Source organism: Microcaecilia unicolor, chromosome 5 (genome assembly GCF_901765095.1).
Source record: "Microcaecilia unicolor chromosome 5, aMicUni1.1, whole genome shotgun sequence".
Lineage (NCBI taxonomy): Eukaryota > Metazoa > Chordata > Amphibia > Gymnophiona > Siphonopidae > Microcaecilia > Microcaecilia unicolor.
Window position 1 is genome coordinate 352,498,614 of NC_044035.1, and position 22,095 is coordinate 352,520,708.

Below are 22,095 nucleotides of genomic sequence, written 5' to 3' on the forward strand. Positions count from 1 at the left end.
GCTGGAGTGCCTCCTGGACCAGGTTTGGAACCACTGGAATAGGCTCCTTACCTGTCACCCAGTTATAGAATTGCCCCCTAGGTGTCACTATTGAGTGATGGCTGAAACTCTGTCCACTCTGCCTGGCCCAGTAATCAAACTCAGAAGGTTCCCATGGCCGTGCACACACCTTGCCACTGAGTCCCTCTGATTGTGAATTGTGGTTCGTGCTCTTTAATAATGGGTTCACCAATTAAGAAGTTGATGATAACAATACTAAGCTTGTTGTTCTTCATTTATAAAATACTTCAAATATAAGCAAATGCGGTATGAAACTGTTTTGCATCAACAAATGGAGTGTCTGGAATATACACTTGGCTACCCAACTCCTTTTTGATTTTATATCAGGTCACCTTTTCTATAAATTTGGAATCACAGAGTCAGACTGGTATCGAATTAAGCAGAGCATCGATTCCAAATGTAGGACTGCATGGCGGCGGAAGCAACGAGGACAAAGTCTTGCCGTAAAAAGTTTCTCTAGAAGAACACCATCCTGCTCTTCCTTTAATGGATCAGGTAACTACTGTGTTCTGGATATTTTAGATTAAAGTTTATCAACCAGATGTAATAGACTAAGAAATCCTGTAGCCACAGGGTGTAAATCTACTAACATAAAAATAGCTCAACTGTGTTTATTTTTTCTAAGCAAAATCTCCAATTATGGAAAATAATGTATAGATGTTCAAAGTGAAGCTGCAAAACAAATAGGCATAATGTTTTAAAATGGAAGCCACTTTTTAGGAGATGTCCTTCAATTAGTCTATATGTTGTAATGGTATTGTAATTTGACCCAGCTGTGATTTACACATCATGTCATGGGACAATGGATTCATAGTCAGGTCTGGAATGCCTGTAAGATCAGTGGAGGAAGCATTAATATCTTTATTCCTGTAAATCATTACAGACCTTGCTTGGAGCTGTTGTTGCTGCTCTCGGCTACACCTGATTCTTGAGTTCTTATCCTCCACTGACTTTCTGTAAACTCAGGCAAATTTACTATCCTTTTGTGCCTTAATTTTCAGAATCAGTGATATTTTACTTCCCTGTCTTCCCTGATACTTGTTTGGCATGTGCAGCTCCAGGTGTTCATTCCAGAAACTTTTCGGCCGTTGTCCTTCTGTGACTTTTAAGCATCATTTCTAGTTTAATCATTTATATAAGATCCTGCTGTCCATAATAATAGGTATATGCTAAGGAAAGGAATTTTGTAGCAGTGTACAGGTATGAGTAAGTAAGCTGCCAGCAAAATGAAAACCTGTTGGCCTTAGAACTGCTTTCATGCACACACTTGGCTGTTGCTCATGTGTTAAAGGAAGTGTTGTGCGTCTCATATTAAAAGCGGTATTTTGGAGTGTAGCCCAAAGAAGAGGAAGCAGATTTATTCTCCTGCAATAAACTCTTGGCTGCATATTAACAGTAACCACCAGTACCTTAGACAGAGATGCCAAAATCTTCTGTCAATGGAAAAATCTAATGCTCTAAATGAGATTCATTTCCAAAACTCACAACTTAAAAACAACCTTTATTATAAGTATAACCCCTAGCACAAATGGTACTAAAGCAGATGTTGCTTTCTCGCTGTATCTCGGTGCCACTATTCCTTTCTTGTCCAGTAAAGAGCTTGTCACGTTTGTACGTATCTATGATAAATGAAAACGTGTTATGATGGAGTAAGGGACTGGAAACAAACAAAAAGTAGGTAAATAAGCCTTACTTATTTATTTGTTACATTTGTGCCCCACATTTTCCCACCTATTTGCAGGCTCAATGTGGCTTACATAGTACCGTGAGGCAGTAGCTACCTCCGGTGGTGAAACAAATACAGAGTGATGTTATAGTTAGTGAGATAATTATATTACAGACACAGTAGGGAATCGTAGAGAAGAGGAGTTATATAGAGTTCATTATAAATTTTTGCTTCTTTGTGTTGCTGGGTTAAGGCATTTAAGTTCGGTCAGTAGGGTATGCCTTTTCGAACAAGTTGGTTTTTAGTGATTTCCAGAAGTTGAGGTGGTCGTACATTGCCTTTACGGCTCTTGGGAGTGCATTCCAGAGTTGCGTGCTTATATAGGAGAAACTGGATCCATAAATTGATTTGTACTTAAGTCCTTTGCAGCTAGGGTGGTGAAGATTTAAGTATGTTCGTGATGATCTGGTTGAATTTCTGGTTGGCAGGTCTATGAGGTCATACATATATCCCGGGGCATCGCCATAGATAATCTTGTGGACCAGGGTGCAGATTTTGAAAGTAATACGTTCTTTGATTGGGAGCCAATGTAGTTTTTCTCGAAGGGGTTTGGCGCTTTCGAATCGCGATTTTCCAAATATAAGCCTGGCTGCTGTCTTTTGAGCGGTCTGTAGCTTCTTTATGAGTCTTTGCATCCCGCGTAGTACTGATACCACCTTATAAATTATTCATTTTGAGGCCAGCATGGTAACTCAGTGGCAAGTGCTGCACACCACCCTGTGAAAGGTTTGGGTTTGGTGTGTGGGCTGGGCCTCTGCTTCTTGCGCTGGTCTGGGATGATATGGAGGCAGGAGAAGGGAGGGGATTTCATCCATTGCTCAATAGTGGCACCTATATGTAGGGTCTACGTTAGCTGGGTTCCAGACAGAGCTGTTCTTTGTGGTCCCCATTTTCATTTATTTATTCTTTGTTGTGTAAACCACCTGTTTATTTAATACACTTATAAGAAGTGAACAGTAAACATATACAGCTGATGTCTGGCCTGAGTTTGGAAGGGGGTTGATTATTAAGACAGGGGAAATAACTATGGGTAGTTGCAAATGAAAGCTCATGGCACCATAGTACAGTAGTTTCAGTTCTGAGTGAGCTGGAAGCCCAAAGTGCAGGAGCAACCTACAGGACCAAAAAAGGTATTTTCATAATTTTATTCTTCTGAAAGGCTGGTATGTAAAGTGCATCTCATTTTGTGTATAAGGATCATGCTTGTTCCCTTTCTATTCTCTCTATACCACTTTTTTGCCTGCCTTTTCCTTTAGGTAGTCTGTCCCATCTCTTTAGTATGGCTTCCTTCACACCTCTCAGTGGTCCCATGTGCTGTTGAATCTGCCATGCTTCTTTCTATCGCCAACAGATATCCTGCTTGGCTACTGTTGTCTCCATTTCAGGGTCCAGCTTTTTTTGTTTTGTTTTTCATCTTTCCACATTCTTCTGACCCTGTCTTCTTCAGGTTTTAATGCTTTTCTCTACATCTACACGGATGATGTGCAGCTACTCATACCCATTGACTTACCTAACGCCCTGAATAAACTGATTACCTGTCTAACATCAATTCAAGAATGGGATAAGCCTGAACCCAAGTAAAACCAAGCTTCTCTGGGTCCCTAACACAGGTGGATACATACCTGACATCAAAATCTCTTTTGGGAAGTACGAACTCCCCCTCAGATCACAAGTCAGGAACCTTAGAATACAGTTAGATTCAACACTTACTCTGATTCCCCAAATCCAAGCAACCTTCAAGAGCTGCTACTAGTATTTGTGACAGCTGCCTCTCTCCTTACATCGAGAAGGTAAATCTTATTCCAGTTGTGCATGCCATGGTAACATCAAGACTGTAATGCACTTTACAATGGTCTGACTACAAAGGGCCTGCACCAACTCCAATTGACTCAGAATGCTTGTAAGTGAAGTGACCACATTACACCATTTTTGCAAAAACTTCATGGGCTACCAGTACAATAAAAGGCTAAATTTAAAACTCTATGTGTGATCTTCAAGGCCCTTAAAGGAAATAGCCCCCCGATTACCTGAAGAATAAGATGATCCTCTACACACCTCCAAGGACACTAAGGTCCTCTCAAGGACTATCACTAACCACACCCTCTCCAAAAGACATTACACGATATGATACCCGCAAGCGAACCTTCTCCAGAGTAGCCCCCACACTCTGGAATACACTCCCTGAAAGGCTTCGCTTAACACAAGACTATCTCTACTTCAGGAAGCAGGTGAAGGCTTGGCTCTTCAATCAGGCCTTTAATGGAAGAAGTAACTAACTTCTTAGTCTCACTCACACACAAGGAGTGACACAGGCTGCACATACTGCAGCAGGATATGTTTATTCACTCCTACACTAGCTGAGATGATATTTACCCATCTCTCTGACCTCATATGCAACTTTCTTTAAATCAGTCACCTTACTTTCGAACTCCTCTTACTCTCTTATCTATCTATATGTTCCATCTTTGCTTATACCCTACGCTGTCATTAAAATGTTCTATTACATATTGTGTTGACATTGTAAGTAGTATACTATGCCATGCTTTGCATTATTATTTGAATATTTTTACTGCTGTAATTGTCTATTGCTCATGTTTTAGTCATTCTTACTGTACACCGCCTTGAGTGAATTCCTCCAAAAAGGTGGTAAATAAATCCTAATAAATAATGTAGTTTTTCTAATTAAGAATTTTAGCATTTACTATGTATCTAAAGTAAGCTGAAAACTGCTATAAATATGGCAACCGATCTTTACGGAAGTAAAATAAACAAAATCAAGAGAAACAGGAAGCCCATATGGTTCTCCAAGCAAGTGGCTGAAAAAATAAGGGCAAAAGAGGCTTCGTTCAAGAAATACAGAAGAATGCAACAAGAGGATCACAGAAAGGATTACTAGATTAAACTCAAAGAAGCAAAGAGGGAAATACAGCTAGCGAAAGCGTGGGTGGAAGAAAAAAATGGCTAAGGATGTAAAGAGAGGTGATAAAACCTTTTTTTAGATATATTGGGGAAAGGAGAAAAAAATAGAAATGGAATTGCAAGACTGAAAGATACTGAGAATAGATATGTGGGGAGTAATGAGGATAAAGTGAACATGCTAAACAAATACTTTTCTTTAGTGTTCACAGAAGAAAATCCTGGAGGAGTGCGGTCGGTTGCCAAGGGAATATCTGGGAATGGAGTAGATATTGCGCCATTCACAGAAGAAAGCGTTTATAAACAGATTGAAAATCCAAAAAATGAAACAAAATTAAAATTGTGGCCTGACTACTTCATTGGCGCTATTAATACATGGGCAGCAATACGTGGAAGTTCTGAGATTGCCATTTCCACATGGAAGTGCCAATAATTCATGGGGAAGCTGCTGCGTCAGTGTTGTTCATTATTTTCAACAGGTATATTTGTAAAATGGCACATGCCGGCAAATACGCACGCATTTCTGCAGATCCTTTTCTAAATCACTACTAGAAATGAGCATATCCTGGTCTGGGTGTCTCAATTCTGAGCTCTATGTATGTTCTGTGTAAAATGGGGCTCCACCTTTCTGGCAAGATCTAATTTCCCCAGCATTGTTAACGTTGGGAGCTACGCTGCTGTTAACTGAGATGCTCTGGATTGTTAAAAAACACTAGAAATACAAATTTGTACTATAAAATGGAGAGAGTAATTATAAAATATGGGATGATTATTTCAGGCTGCTACAATGTAGTGCATAACTGATATCATTCCACCTTTAAGGACCTGATTCATTAAGAACTTTCTCCCATTCTGTGCCTTGGAAAGGACTTTGATGAATCATCCCTCTCAACAAACAAGAAACACACAAATTCAAAATGAATATAAAGTGGCCAATTACTGCATTGTTTTAATCTCTCAGGAAAATGATCTTAGTGGTTTATAAAGAACAGAAATCTCCCCAAAATGGGCTATAGGTTTCTCTAAGGAAAATGACTTAAGATTGACAAAGGGCCAACCATTTCACATGCTGCTATTCTTCTGGAATTTAGTAAATGAACCTTAAATTCACAAAATTGTGGTGAAATTCTAAACGTAGAGGATCTCTAATTAAAAAGTGAATGGTATAAAAAACAAAACCTAAAGGGTTGTATATATGTTTGCATGTCAAGTGGTGCTTATATGGCAACTCTGGCTGTATCAACTAGGGCCAGTGCTGGGCTGGCTTGTATGGTCTGAGTCCCATATATAGCAATTCGGCTTAGGATGGGCTGTGGAGAGCTTCAACTGAAACTCCAGTAATTTGGAATGTGAGGACATTACCGGGCAAATGACAAGACGGATTCAGATAGGCTGGAGTGGGCTTTGACGACAATTTGGAACATAAAGACAGAGCTGGGCAGACTTCTACTGTCTATGTCCCTGAAACAACAAAGGAAGACCATGATCAAGCAGAGGATTTCAACATATCTTCAGCGATGATGCCTAGACCACTTTCATGGTTGGTGACTCCTAATGTGGAACCTTGCATTACGTAGCTATAGTTCGGGTTCCTGTTTCCCACATGTTAACAGCATAACAATAGTAAAATGACCAAGTATAAACACAATAAATGAGGTAAACGAAAACAGCAAATTGAAACCTAATAATAGAACCACCGTGAATCAGTATTAAAAAAAATACACATTTCACTGCACTGGAATTCAAATACCAGAGATATAATACAATGTTGGCATAATACTGATACACCTAATAGGCATTAGAACATTCAACCAGCATAGATATGATGCTAATGATTTTCTACAATACAGCTTACCATATAGTTGAGGGATCAAATGCAGATATATGATGGGAACAAGATGCCTGGTACAGAGTCAGTTGGGGATAATTAGTTGGTTAGCTAAACTCAAGGCAAGTTCTTGGTATAGTTCAGCAAGAGATAAGGAACTGATCTAAGTTACAGTATGTGTAGCAACCTAGTCCAGATGCAGAATGAGTGTAAAGTCAGTCATCCTATGTATTAAAGGCTTGGGAGAAGAGCCAGGCTTTCACCTGCTTCCTGAAGTAGAGGGAGTCGGAGTTTGGGTCATAGATGAAAATGTGTGCAGTAATTTTGCCAAGGTAGTTTACAAAGTGAAAGTAGGCACATATGTTCTCTTAAAGAAGAAATGTATAATTTTACCCATTGACTTTACACCTATGTCAGCTGTTAAATTACCCTCAAACTATTCTTGACATTACTTCGAAATGTTAACTTTAACACATCGGAGTATGATTGTACCTGGCAATAGCATATACAGATTTTCTTTATTGCTATGATCCGCCTAAAGCATGTAACTAAATGAGTGGGAGTTAAAGGCATTTAAACAATACATTTACATTTAACACAAATATACCACACACAAAAAATGAGTAAAATGGTTTACATTAGCGTAGTTATTAACCAATCAGTGGGGGAGAGGAAATAACCACATAATGAGGCCTGGGTTACAATAGTTAGTATAAGTGAGTTTGGGGGGACAAGTGTATACAAATTCTTCTGTGAAATCAACCATTTGCAAAGGCAAAGGCTATGGTGAAGAAATAAGCCTTTAAAAGAGCATTGAACTTATTGATGGAGAGTTCAGATCATAACTTAAGGGATATTGAGCTCCAAGTGTAGGTGTTGGAACAGTGAAAGAGGAAGTTCTGGCTAAACGTGAACGGACTTGTAGATGAGTTGGGAATGTTACTGGGAGGAGCAAAGGGCATAGATTTGTGTATTTGGCGAAAGAGATCTGTAGAGAAATGGGGGAAGACCCGTGTAAATAATTTGGTATGTCAAAATTAGGATTTTGAAAGCAAGATGATGGTAAATAGGAAGCCATTGTTCATCCTCTAGCAGGGGAATTACACTATTATATTTCCTAGCACCATGAATCAACTTAACTGTGGTACTTTGTACAAGTTAGAACTTCCTAATCTGGTATTGTTGTAAGCCTTAAAGAACCGAATTGCAGTAAAGATGGGAAATTACTAAGGAGTGAACTAATAGGTGGAGTGATGTCAAAAAATGAGTGACTAGCTGCCCTAATTTGTTGCAGTGTGAATAATGATCTTTTCACCTGTGAGGAAATATGGTTGGAGAAAGTGAGATGATGATCAAATACAAAGCCAAGAGTTTTTTTGATGGAGTTTGAATTCCATATATCGAAGGCAGGCACAATAAAGTAGATGGGCTGATCCAGGGGGAAAACAAAGCAACTCTTAGGTACACTCAGCTTCAGCTTATTTAGCAGCTGGCCAGTCAAAGATTATATTGAGTTTACCTGATATTTCAGTGATGGATTGTGAAGTATGCAATTTCAGGGTCAATGGAGTTGAATGTTGTCTGCGTAAAAAGAAAAAGGAAATGTCAAATGTCTGTATAAGAAGAGCAAGCGGAGTTAAAAGTTTGTTAAAGATGTTAAAGAGAACCGATCCAAAGATCCCTGAGGTACATCTTTCCAGCCGGTCTATTTCACTTCATTATATTATCTTGCAAGCCTATTCATTCAAAATTTTATTTCCTCAAAGTTCTTCACACTTATCTGGATCTGATTGCTTCCAGCTTGCTGCAGTGCTCTCCACCTCCAACCTTTCCTCATAGGAAAGTCATCCCATCCCCTTTATCATTTTCGTTGCCCTTCCATGTACCTTTTCTTTTTTGAGATGCAGTGACCAGAATCGCACACAGTGTTCAAGGTGCGGTCTCACCATGGAGCGATACAAAGACATAACATCCTCATTTTCCATTCTTTTCCTAATACCTAACATTGTATTTGCTTTCTTAACCGCCGCTGCACACTGAGCAGAGGGTTTCACATATTGTCAACGATGATACCTAGATCCTTTTCCTGGTCAGTGACTCCTAATGTGGAACCTTGCAACTTAGCAATAGTTCAGGTTCCTCTTTCCCACTTGCATCACTTTACACTTGCTCACATTAAACATCATCTGCCATTTGGATGCCCAGTCTCCCAGTCTCGTATGGTCCTCTTGCAATTTTTCACAATTCTCTTGCAAGTTAACAACTTTGAATAACTTTGTGTCATCAGCAAATTTAATTACTTTCACTTGTTCCCATATCTAGATCATTTGTAGAAATGTTAAAAAGCAGTGGTCCCAGCACTTACTCCTGCGGAACTCCACTATCAACCCTTCTTGATTGAAAATACTGACCATTTAATCCTACTCTCTGTTTTCTATCTTTTAACCAGTTCATGAGTATACATTTTAAAGTAGTGCTCTTAAAGTTAGAATAAACTGTATACTATCAAATGCTGAAGATTTCTGGAAGTACAGATGAAACTAGGTTGCGCTCTACAACTAGAATCTGGAAGTGCCAACGCTGGAGGAGAGGTAGCAGACTGCAGGAGCCCCAGAAGACGACACCTCTCTCTAGAATTTCTCATGCAATCTCGCCAAACTTTACCATATTGCTTGCGTTATCTTCTCTAGGCCCAGAAGATTCTTGTTTAACTCCTTTTTTTCAGTAATGGTTAGAATTTGACAAATGGAGTGCGTACTGGTTACATACCGAGATGGTAATTCAAGTGCAGCTAACAGCTGCTCATGCTGTAAACTAATCCTAATAATGTTAATCTTTATGGCAGACACTGTTCTAGAAAGTAATGGTGCTACATGTTTGATGACAGTGTGTTATATATGATTTAGACTGAAACAGGAAGTGTTTACTATCAGGATTAACCTCTTGTCCATTGCAATATGAACTAGTTTTGTCTTGCTTGGACCCTTTTGAAGACCAGTACCAATATTTTAAACATTTTAATAGTGTGTTTGCCATAGAATAAGTAATTTCAGGATTCACTTCTTCCCATCTGTTAATCTAGTATTTATACAACACACTAGGAGAGCTGGAAACACGATTGCCTTAAAATTCCAAGCCCTTGGGGAGTTGTGGAACAAGGTCTCTAATCATTAATTCTCTTTTAGTTCCAATCTTGTTTTACTGGAGCTGATCTGATGTGAGAAAATGAATCCATCCCATATTTCATTTGTTTGCTTATTGATGAGTCAGATGTTTATATAAAACAAGCCACGCTAAGTCATGCAACATTCTGTTCCAGCAGTGGTCAGACTGGGTCACTTGGAAGAACCTGGCACAGAGGTTTTTACCCTAGTCCTCTGGGCACACCCAGCCAGTTGGGGTTTTGGAGATATCCTGAAAACCCTGACTGGCTACGTGCCCCGAGGACTGGGTTGAAAACCTCTGACCTGGCAGATCACGATAAGGACATCCATTCACTGCTGCTTCCAGAAATAGGTACTGGTGAACTCCAGTTCTGTCTGTCTGGTAACTGGTAATGGACCTGCCCTGTGCATTCAGCACAGGCACATACGTCGAAACTCAACTGTGTCGAGTCTGTTGTACATTAGGCTTTTGGATTTGATGACAGAATAAAAGGTTTTGTACTACACCTCTGCAGTGCATTTTGTCTAGCATAAAAGGTGCCGGTACTCAAATACCAGGCCACCCTTCAGGGGTGGAGTGATCATTGAGGGACTCCCCCCACAATAGCCAGGACCCCTGCAACCAGTCATAGAATCTATGACAAGGCAGAATTTGTATGTAGAACCTGAGCTCTTTCATTAAAATACGAGAACCATGGGTCAAGTTTAGCAGACAGTGCAAAAGGTGCCGGTACTCAGTACCCCCAAGTACCCCCTCCAAAAAAGCCCTGCACCTCTGGAACCCTCATCTTCTGTTGCCTCACTTTTTTTTTTACTTTTTCTGAATTAGCGAGTAGCACATACAATAAATGAAATTAAATTACATTTGTCAAAACCAGTCATACGATTAACAAATTTCAGAGCTTAAGAGATAACTTTGTACTGTATATAGGTCAAGTAGGCGTGGAAATAGGTTTCTAAGTTTGCCCGTTTAAAACTGTGCAAATATGTTATAAAAGACTCTGCCATGGCTTTGCCGCTTATGAAGTATGTTTAACACCAGCCAAAGATACTTGTGCATTTGGCACTTTGTACAAGAGAAAGGGCTATTTTATAACAAAAATGCACAAAAAAGAGTAGCATTACAGTGGAAATATAAATATCTAAGTGATGTTAGATACACATGCTTGCTTGTATATGGCACATTTAAGTTTTACTTTCTGGACAAGCATTCTGATCAACAGAAGGAATGAGTGAGAATCCACCAGCACACAAGGGAGAGAAGCAGCAGAGATTCCGATGCACTAAGGTGTGCTTTACTCTTGATTTCCCCATGTTAATCTTATTCCTGATGCAGCAAGAAATTTTAGTGCAGGAAAATCAGTTTCAAACCACCGCACTAAAGGGGTAGTGTCATGGCCGTGCAAAAGGATCAGCCAGCCAGCCAACCAAAGATCTCTGGTGTCCCAGGAAATGTTAGCACCCCTACCTTTAGGGTGGGTCTGGATGTCTCAACGCCACCTGAAATTAAATATGACCAAAACCGAGCTTCTCATTTTCCCCCCCAAACCCACCTCCCCGCTCCCCCCGTTTTCTATTTCTGTTGATGGCTCTCTCATTCTCCCTGTCTCCTTAGCTCGAAACCTTGGGGTCATCTTTGATTCTTCTCTCTCCTTCTCTGCTCATATCCAGCAGATTGCCAAGACCTGTCGTTTCTTTCTTTACAACATCCGTAAAATCCGCCCCTTTCTTTCCGAGCACTCTACCAAAACCCTCGTCCACACCCTTGTCACCTCTCGTTTAGACTACTGCAATCTGCTTCTTGCTGGGCTCCCACTTAGTCACCTCTCCCCTCTCCAGTCGGTTCAAAACTCTGCTGCCCGTCTCGTCTTCCGCCAGGGTCGCTTTACTCATACTACCCCTCTCCTCAAGACCCTTCACTGGCTCCCTATCCGTTTTCGCATCCTGTTCAAACTTCTTCTACTAACCTATAAATGTACTCACTCTGCTGCTCCCCAGTATCTCTCCACACTCGTCCTTCCCTACACCCCTTCCCGTGCACTCCGCTCCATGGATAAATCCTTCTTATCTGTTCCCTTCTCCACTACTGCCAACTCCAGACTTCGCGCCTTCTGTCTCGCTGCACCCTACGCCTGGAATAAACTTCCTGAGCCCCTGCGTCTTGCCCCATCCTTGGCCACCTTTAAATCTAGACTGAAAGCCCACCTCTTTAACATTGCTTTTGACTTGTAACCACTCGCCTCCACCTTCCCTCCTCTCTTCCTTCCCGTTCACATTAATTGATTTGATTTGCTTACTTTATTTTTTTGTGTATTAGATTGTAAGCTCTTTGAGCAGGGACTGTCTTTCTTCTATGTTTGTGCAGCGCTGCGTACGCCTTGTAGCGCTATAGAAATGCTAAATAGTAGTAGTAGTAGTCTCTTGTAACCAGAGCTAATATTGTGATGTCATAATGCCTCAGGCCACCAATAAGAGCCAACCTCATCAGTGATGTCACAATGGCTTGATTGTCCTATACTTGGCTCACTTTTATTACATAGCTCTTTGAGCAGGGACTGTCTTTCTTCTATGTTTGTGCAGCGCTGCGTACGCCTTGTAGCGCTATAGAAATGCTAAATAGTAGTAGTAGTAGATTTCAAAACTTTTTTCAATCTAGTTACTACCAATACAATCCTTTAACCCAGTAACTACAAACTTAGTATATCAAACCCGTTTTTTTTATTTTAATAATATCAACAACTCTTATCTTTCCACATAAATGCCTACTGCATTTTATTATATTTTCCTATTGACCTATTATCCCTTCATTCATACACACTCATACATACTACACAGCCCTACTGTCACAACTCTATAGCGAGATACAGAGATGTTTTCCACATTAAATTACAATGAAATTGCCTCCCCACTCTTCTCGAATGAGTTATATAAGTCTCTTCTCCTCCTTTTATAAATCCTTGACGATATACATAAACAAAAACGTCTCTGATCACAGTTATCATGTGATTAACTCAGTCACTTCGCTAATTAAAACCCGTATGTTTTTTGGACTCTATTAGTTCAATGCTAATCCTTGTGTCACTTCAGGCAACTTCGTGATGTATATTTGTAACCTGCGGTCCTTATTCTTCTGCAGTTTTCTCTGCACTCCTCGTGAGTATACATTTTAAAATCCTCAGGCAGGCTGTAACCATTTCCTTTCTTCCCATCGCTAATGAACTGGTTGTTGTGTTCCCATGCTCACTCCGAGTTAAACCCTACGCATTCTAATGCGTTTCGCTCGTGGCGTCTTCAGGGGCTCAACGAAACAAAAATATACAATTAGGACATAGGAAAACCTATCATCTTCTTCCATCTTATCTATCTAAACTTTTCAAATATTTGTTGATTTCGTACCTTATACCATAACATCGACTGCTTATTCAGGGTGGGTCTCTCCCAGGTGTCTGAAGCAATGGATCTGAAACACTTGAATGCTAGAGCATACATGTTAGGAGAGATATCCATTAACTTCCTACTGCTGATAATGGTGAATAGGTGTTTTGGCTTTACAAAAATGCATATTTCACTAGCTGCTGCTCGACAGTTAAAAAAAAGAAACTTTAAAAAGAATAAAGCAACCATCTGGAGTACCCATGGTCCAAGTAAAAGAAATTGTTTTCTCCTCTTCTGAGCTAATCTCTAGCTATATCCGGATACACCCTAACATGATTCCAAAATTTCACTTGATAATATTTAAAAAAACATTCACAGTACACGGTCAGCAACCAAGACTAACATCACCAAAAGTATAACAGGAGTTGTATTTTCTATATCTGAAACTTCTAATAACCCTAACATATCTATAGTTTGTGGAGAAAGTTGATCCTCTTGAGATCAGTTAATGTACTCCTTGCAACAGGCAAATGATAAAACTTAGTAACTGGATTTATTACGTCCTGAGGAATTTATCACGTATCTTTAAAACACTGCCTTAAGCGAAACTATGATTTTTCAGTTTTATAATGTAGCACTGTAACATCTTAACCGAGTTTGTATTTAAATCTTATATAGCAGAGATTTTCTCAACCTGCTGCTCTACTTGTGTAAATTTAGATTTCCAAATTATCAAGCGTTTGCTGGTGCATTGAAACGTTCATACTCAGTTTCTGAATTTTGTGGCGTTTAAGGTGTCCACAGAGTATAGATTGCTTCCATATATTCTCAAAAGAGAAGACTTCAGGTTGTAGCAAGTGAAATTGATGAGGAAGGTGCCTATCAGACGATTCATAACAGCTGCAGTACTTAACTGGGGGTCTCTTACTGTTGAAGTAAATACAACCCATCCCCACTCCCCACCTCAGGAGAGCTGCCTCCCTACTGGTCCTATCATGGCTTCCTCCAACACACGTTGAGGTAATAGAGCTGTGATCTCCCTTTCAACTTTGGTATTGTCTTCTCCTGCTCCCCCCCCCCTCCCCTCAAGGGCAGTTCTCTTTGTGGTCTGTGGTTGAAGGTCCATTTTCAGTGGAAGCAGAAGCGTGTGGTTTTTTGGGGCTTAAAGATGTTTCTGACCTGAAAGTCTGTGTTAGGATGCCTGGCTCTGGTTTTGACAGAGCTGGCTGACCTCCCGAAGCACCTCCCGGAGTTTACAACACTGAACAAATGCATCCACGGGCAAGAAGATTATGTCAACTGGGCTTCAGAAGGAAAACCTTACAGTTTGTCCTTGCATTTAACCATTGTAATCAGGAGGAAAAGAGTTAAGACCTGGAACAGGGTAATAGTTGCTGCCTTTTTGGATTATTCTCCCTGAGGGTACTAAATGCATGCTGGTTTTTTTTTTTTTTCCTGACAGTGCAATTTTACATGTTTTACTCCACAGTTCATCCAAATTTCAAGTGGGCGTGATGGGGGCATGTTTTTGGTGGGACCTGGGCGGCCCCAAAAGAGAGATGTTTTTGCTGCAATAATGGAACAAAATGAAATTGTCTAGGACCAAAATTAAGATGTTTTTGGCTAGATTTGTTTCAATCGCAACTAAGTTACCAAATGACCACAGGGAATGGATTAAGGCACAACTGCCCTCTCTTACTCCCCTAGTGGTCACAGACCCCCTTACAGCCCCCTAAAATGTAACAATGACAGTACATCCCAGACTCTTTGACAGCTTCACGTATGACGGCCATTCCTATTAAAGCAGCAAGCAGGTCCTAGTGGTCAATGCAATAGACTGTAGAGAAGGAGACCCAGGACCATATCCCACTCTTACACTTTTTTTGGAGCATGTAAGCCCTTTAAAACACACTAAATACCTACTGTGTCTACATATACATAGTAACATAGTAGATGACGGCAGAAAAAGACCTGCATGGTCCATCTAGTCTGCCCAACAAGATAAACTCATATGTGCTACTTCTTGTGTATACCTTACCTTGATTTGTATCTGCCATTTTCAGGACACAGACCATAGAAGTCTTGCCCAGAACTAGCCCCACCACCCAAACACCAGCCCCGCCTCCCAATCTCGGCTAAGCTTCTGAGGATCCATTCTTTCTGCACAGGATTCCGTTATGTTTATCCCACGCATGCTTGAATTCCGTTACCGGTGACACCTGCAAGTTTGAGAGCTATTGTAGTAGTGTACAGTGAGGTACAGTAGGGATTTTTCTGCTCCTGGTGTGCTCACCATACAATATAAGAGGGTTATGGTGAGATGTGTACTTGGGACCTTTTATGTGAAGTCCACTTCAGTACCCCCTAGGCTGCTCCACTACTCTGCTGGGATGTTTGTGTGGCCAGTCTACTAAGAATGATGGCTCCCAGACATCCCAATGACTGTTTTTTGGGGGGCGTTTTTCTCTTGGATGTTTTATTTTCCAAAATGGTCCCAAAAGAAAAAGGCACTGAGCACAAAACATCTAGGAAAAAGGCAATTTCTGAACCAAAAAGAGACATTTTTCAGGTTCCAAAATGGCTGTGCTCATCATTCAATTTTTGGATGTTTCTAGCAAAATGTCCAAAATCGGACTTAGATGTTTTATCAAAAATGACCCTCTTAATGTTATTGGTTCATCTTTGTAGAATGCCTTACCTACCCATCTTATATTGGAACATTCCTTAGTTAATTTCATAGAAACAGAGAAAAATGAAGACAAATAACGACCATATGGCGTATCCAGTCTGCCTGTCCATGCCATCTGTTCTGCCTATCACTTCCTTAGAGATCCTGTGTATTTGTCCCAAGCTCCCTTGAATTCAGATACTGTTTTCATCTCCACCACTTCCACCAGGAGGTCATTCCACGAATTCATCACCCTTTCCATGAAAAAATATTTCCTCAGGTTACTTCTGAGTCTGTCCCCTTTCACCTTCATTCTTTATTCCTGGAGTAGAGGAGTAGCCTAGTGGTTAGTGCAGTGGACTTTGATCCTGGGGAACTGAGTTTGATTCCCACTGCAGCTCCTTGTGACTCTGGGCAAGTCACTTAACCCTCCATTGCCCCTGGTACAAAATACGTACCTGAATATATGTAAACCACTTTGAATGTATTTGCAAAAACCTCAGAAAGGCGGTATATCAAGTCCCATTTCCCTTTCCCTTTCATTTCAGAACTTCCTTTCAAATGAAACAGACTCCTCTTCTGTGAATTTATGCTGCATAGGTTTTAAATGTTTCTCATATATCTGGTGTTTCTTCCAAAGTATACATATTGAGATCTTTAAGTCTGCCCCCATAAGCTTGATGACAAAGACAAAGACCACTGACCATTTTAGTAGCCACCCTCTGGACCGACTCCATCCTGTTTATCTCTTTTTGAAGGTGTGGTCTCCAAATTTGTACACAATTTTCCAAATGAGGTCTCACCAGAGTCTTACACAGGGGCATCATGACCTCCTTTTTCCTACTGGTCATTCCAAGCATCCTTCTAGCTTTCGCCATTGCATTGGAGGGCAGACTTATACGGTCTGTGCCAGAGCCGGTGATGGGAGGCGGGACTGGTGGTTGGGAGGCGGGGAATCCTGCTGGGCAGACTTATACGGTCTGTGCCCTGAAAAAGACAGGTACAAATCAAGGTATGGTATACACATATGAGTTTATCTTGTTGGGCAGACTGGATGGACCATGCAGGTCTTTTTCTGCCGTCATCTACTATGTTACTATGTTAAGATCATCACATACGATTATACCCAAGTCCCGCTTCTCTTTCGTGCACAAAGTTCTTCACCCACTAAACTGTACCGTCCCCTTGGGTTTTTGCCATCCCAGTGCATGACCCTGCATTTTTTGGCATTAAATCTTAGCTGCAAAATTCCAGACCATTCGTCCAGCTTCACCAAGTCCTTCTCATGTTATCTACGCCATCAGGGGTGCCTACCTTATTGCAGATTTTGGTATCGTCCGCAAAGAGGCAAACCTTACCAGACAGCCCTTCAGCAATATCACTTAGAAAAATGTTTAAAAGAACCAGACTTTATTTACAGACACTTTTTCTCTTAATTAGCCTACTTGAAACAGCCTGAGTGTTGACTACGCCAGCTTTGGCTCTTGATTTTACTCATATTCTTTTACTGGTCTTTGGCTCTGAGTTTAACTGTTATTTCAGATATTAACTAATTTTTTGTTTTCTCTTTCCCTTTCTCTTTCCTATATTACAGTGGAGTTCCTTTCTTACACACACACACACACACACACACACACACACACACACACACACACACACACAAGTAAAACAATAATATAGTCAAAATACTTACACTGGTAGGGAATATCATAAATAAAGGATTCAAGATATATATCCAGGTCAAGTACGCAGTCAAGAATAAAGGACAGGTGAATTGTAAAATGCCACTGCTTTGCACTCACTTTTTCTTGTGTCATATTCTCGATTGTAATAAAATCCACAGAGCACCAATATTGATAGGTTGTTATATCAATATTGGTGCTCTGTGGATTTTATTACAATCGAGAATATGACACAAGAAAAAGTGAGTGCAAAGCAGTGGCATACCAAGGGGGGGCAGGGGGGGGCGGTCCGCCCCGGGTGCACGCCGTTGGGGGGGGGGTGCCATGGCACACGCCTGTCGTCCTGTCTTCGAGTTCGCATGTGTTCACTGCTCCCTCTGCCCCGGAACAGGTTACTTCCTGTTCCGGGGCAGAGGGAGCAGTGAACACATGCGAACTCGGAGCCGACAGGGCGACAGGCGCGCATCGTGACACCCCCCCCCCCCCGCGGCGTGCAACCGGGGGGGGGGGGGTCATTTCGCTGGGGGGGGGGGGGCGCGCGTCGGCAATCCACCCCGGGTGTCAGCCAGCGTCGGTGGTGCAGACAAAAGTGTCATTATACTAATGTCAACAATGACACATTACCAATAGGGATTAATAAACCAACTTGCCCCTATTAGCCAGATGGTTTTCACACAGCCTAGAAAATATGTAAACAAGTAAAATCTAAATAATAAAACTCACACAAATAGCCTCAAAAAAGCTATTGAGATGGACTAAAAGAGAGTAAAAAAAAAAGTTACAACACAATGATTCTTCCTTCAGCGTAGCAGTGTCTACATCTCATGTATAAGCAGTCTGCCATACTGTGCACAGCTGCAGCTGTTTTATGCTCCAATTGAGGACAAAGGTCAGTTATTAAAAAAAAAAAAATCTTATTTTCCAAATATTTTAATACAAAAACTTTGCCAGTGTAATTACATATCAGACTATAAATGAAGTCATCTTTCTTCTAATAAAGAACAAGTATAAGAAACCAATAATACCTCTCTCAAACAAATCATTGGGGTATGGTCTTGGCATGTTTAAGGTGGGGCAAAGGAGGTGGGTGGGTGTAAAAAATGAATGAAGGGGGGCAGACTCAAAAAAGATGTCAGGAAGTATTTTTTCACGGAGAGGGTGGTGGATGCTTGGAATGCCCTCCCACGGGAGGTGGTGGAGATGAAAACGGTAACAGAATTCAAACATGCGTGGGATGTGCATAAAGGAATCCTGTGCAGTAGGAATGGATCCTCAGAAGCTTAGCCAAAATTGGGTGGCGGAGCAGGTGGGGGAAGAGAGGTTGGTGGTTGGGAGGCGAGGATAGTGGAGGGCAGACTTATACGGTCTGTGCCAGAGCCGGAGATGGGAGGCGGGACTGGTGGTTGGGAGGCGGGAAATACTGCTGGGCAGACTTGTACGGTCTGTGCCCTGAAAAAGGCAGGTACAAATCAAGGTAAGGTTTACACATATGAGTTTATCTTGTTGGGCAGACTGGATGGACCATGCAGGTCTTTTTCTGCCGTCATCTACTATGTTACTATGAATGTTTATTCCAGATTTCAGAAGGGGAGAATACATGTCTGTGTTTTAACAGATCCGTTTCGGTATTACCAAGGATTTCGCTAAAGTGCTCCTATTTGCTCCACTGCACAAATTAGGAGAGGTCGCCCTCATAATCCCCCACTGCTGGCAATAAATACCGGGCTCTGTGGCAGATTGAGGAAAAATAAACTTGTATGTTTTTAAAATTTATTTATTTCTTACATTTGTATCCCACATTTTCCCACCTTTTTGCAGGCTCATTGTGGCTTACATAATACCGTTATGGCATTTGCCGGTTCCGGTATGAACAAATACAATGTGATATTGTGGTAGATTAAGGTTCATGTATTGTAAATACAGTGGGGGAACTTAGAGAAGGAAGAAGAAGAGTTGAAGATGTCCATTTCAGTCTTTGGTTTCGTTGTGTTGCAGGTGTCCAGGTTTTGTTAATGTTGGTTCGGTGGGATATGCCTTCCTGAACAGGTTTGTTTTTAGTAGATTTCGGAAATGTAGGTTGTCGAGCGTAGGTTTTACTGCTTTTGGCAGTGTATTCCATAGTTGTGCACTTAGATATGAAAAGCTGGATGCGTACCGTATTTTTCGGACTATAAGACGCACTTTTTTCCCCCAAAATTTTGGAGGAAAATGGGGGGTGCGTCTTATAGTCCGAAGGTAGAGATTTAGCAGGCTGCCAGCCCTCCCGCCCTCCCTCCGAGTTCGGGATTGCCCTCCCTAGGGTTACCTCCCCTCCCCCCGGCCCTGTCACCACCTCTCCCCTTACGCGATCTTCCCTGGTGGTCTAGTGACGTCGGGGCAGGAAAGAACCCCCTCTTTCCTGCCCAGCGCGCTGCTCTGCATCCTCCTGTATGCTGCCTGTGACGGTCTCGGCGAGATTCAAAATGGCCACCTAGAATTGAAGTCTCGCGAGGCCACTTCAATTTTCGGCGGCCATTTTGAATCTCGCCGAGACCGTCACAGGCAGCATACAGGAGGATGCAGAGTAGCGCGCTGGGCAGGAAAGAGGGGGCTCTTTCCTGCCCCGACGTCACTAGATCACCAGGGAAGATTGCGTGAGTAAGGGGAGAGGTGGTGACAGGGCCGGGGGGAGGGGAGGTAACCCTAGGGAGGGCAATCCCGAACTTGGAGGGAGGGATTCGGACAAGACGCACCGGAGCACCTAGGTTTTAGAGGAGGGAAAAAGTGCGTCTTATAGTCCGAATTTTTTTTTTCCTATTTCCCTCCTCTAAAACCTAGGTGCGTCTTATGGTCCGGTGCGTCTTATAGTCCGAAAAATACGGTAAGTTGATTTGTATTTGAGTCCTTTGGTGCTTGGGTAGTGGAGATTTAGGTATGATCGTGCTGAGATAAATTATTTATGATGCGCTTATGTTGCTATTTCACTGCATAACTGTTTGTGCCATTCCATAAAATTTATGTTCCCATTTTGATCCATTCATATTTTAGATGTTTGTTTTTTTTTTTAATGGATTTTTACACTGCAAGTAACTAGCATATAAATGTCCAGTTCTCCATGTATTTTAGAACAGGCTTTATGTTGAGAGATCAATGTGAACTTACATCCCAACCCAGACATCTCAATTCCGATTTGAATGGCCTTTCTGAAATGACACTCTTTATACAACAACCTTGTACTATGTGCTTTTCAGCTGCTGAAAACTTACAAACACAAAGCAAATTAGCTAATTTTTACACTTTTCTCTCTATCTCTTTTCTGTAGACTATATTCGCCGTCTATTTTAGACATCCCATTGTATGACTGCCTATATAATTTTCTAGCCAGTTGAGTCAAAAATATAAAATTCAGTTTGCAGCAACTTCAGATATGTTGCTTTCCCCTTGCAGCATGCAAAAATATTTTTGTACTCCTTTTACAAAGATATTTTACAAAAATGTTCACAATTTTCTAAAAAAATAAAATAAAAAGCTGATAGTTTTGAAATGAAGGGTGTTCATCAATAGTTCATCCCATTAACATATGTTGGTATCGTGGTCCTAGGCCAAATATTAAATATGTATTGATTTATTTCCTTTTTAATATGACACAATATTTGGGTACAACAATTTAAAGCAAAGGAATGTAGCATGGAGATCAGATCAGTGGTTCCCAAACCTGCCCTAGGAGATCCCCAGCCAGTCAGGTTTTCAGGATAGCAACAGTGAATATACAGAAGAGAAGTCTGCATGCAGTGGAGGCAATGCAGGGAAATCTCTCTCATAAATATTCATTGTGGATATCCTGAATACTTGACTGCAGGGAAATAACCACAGGGGACATGGAGGGGCACAGGCACCTCAAATGTACATGAAAGAATATTATGGCAAGCAGCTTTTACTTTTTAGAATGGACTTCCTCATTTACGATTGATGCAGAATGGCTACTGACAGAAAAAGGATGTTTGGCTTGATGGACTATTCAGCTCAATAACTTTTTGGCATTTTTTATGTGCTGATGATTATTATTGTTGTATTGCAATTATTATGTTCTCTGCCTTGAGTTTATGGAAATGGGACTTATAAAAGAATACACTGATATTTGTGTTATTTTGGACCTGATGTTTGTCATGTGTTTGCTTTCTACACAAGTCTCAACAAGAAAGGAAGAAGTCAAAGGTGTTTATCCCTTATATTAATACTAGCCGTTGAGCCCGTAAAAACGGGCTAGTATAGGATTGGGGGGGGGGGGTTTGAAAGGCCCCTTCTCCTCGCCGCTGCAAGGCCCCCCCGCCGCCGAGCTCGCCGCTGCCCCTCCGAGGTCACCTCTACGGCCCCCCCCCGGAGTTGTCGCCACCCCTCCACCCGAGCCGGGCCCTCGCTTCGCTATTGAAACAGCGCGGGAACGCAGCACACAGCTCAGATGAGCTGCCGTCCTTCTTCTCTGCCTGTGTCCCGCCCATCTCTAAGGATGTCCCAGCGAAGGGGCGGGAAACCCGTATTAAAACAAGATGGGCGTCCATATTTCGTTTCGATAATACGGTTGGGGACACCCAAATCTTAACATTTAGGCCGACCTTAGAGATGGTTGTCCCCGGTTTTCAGTGATAATGGAAACCGAGGACGCCCATCTCAGAAACGACCAAATCCAAGCCCTTTGG

General features: G+C 41.5%; 1 protein-coding gene across 2 annotated transcripts in view; it reads left to right on the forward strand.

Moving 5' to 3' along the window:
• The window catches only part of BANP (BTG3 associated nuclear protein), a 517,523-nt gene that overhangs the window by 250,047 nt on the left and 245,381 nt on the right, over nt 1-22,095 (forward strand). For both annotated transcript variants that reach the window (XM_030204572.1, XM_030204573.1), the window contains exon 8: nt 388-555. In XM_030204572.1, coding sequence (XP_030060432.1) covers nt 388-555 — 168 coding nt within the window. The remainder of the gene's footprint in view (nt 1-387; nt 556-22,095) is intronic.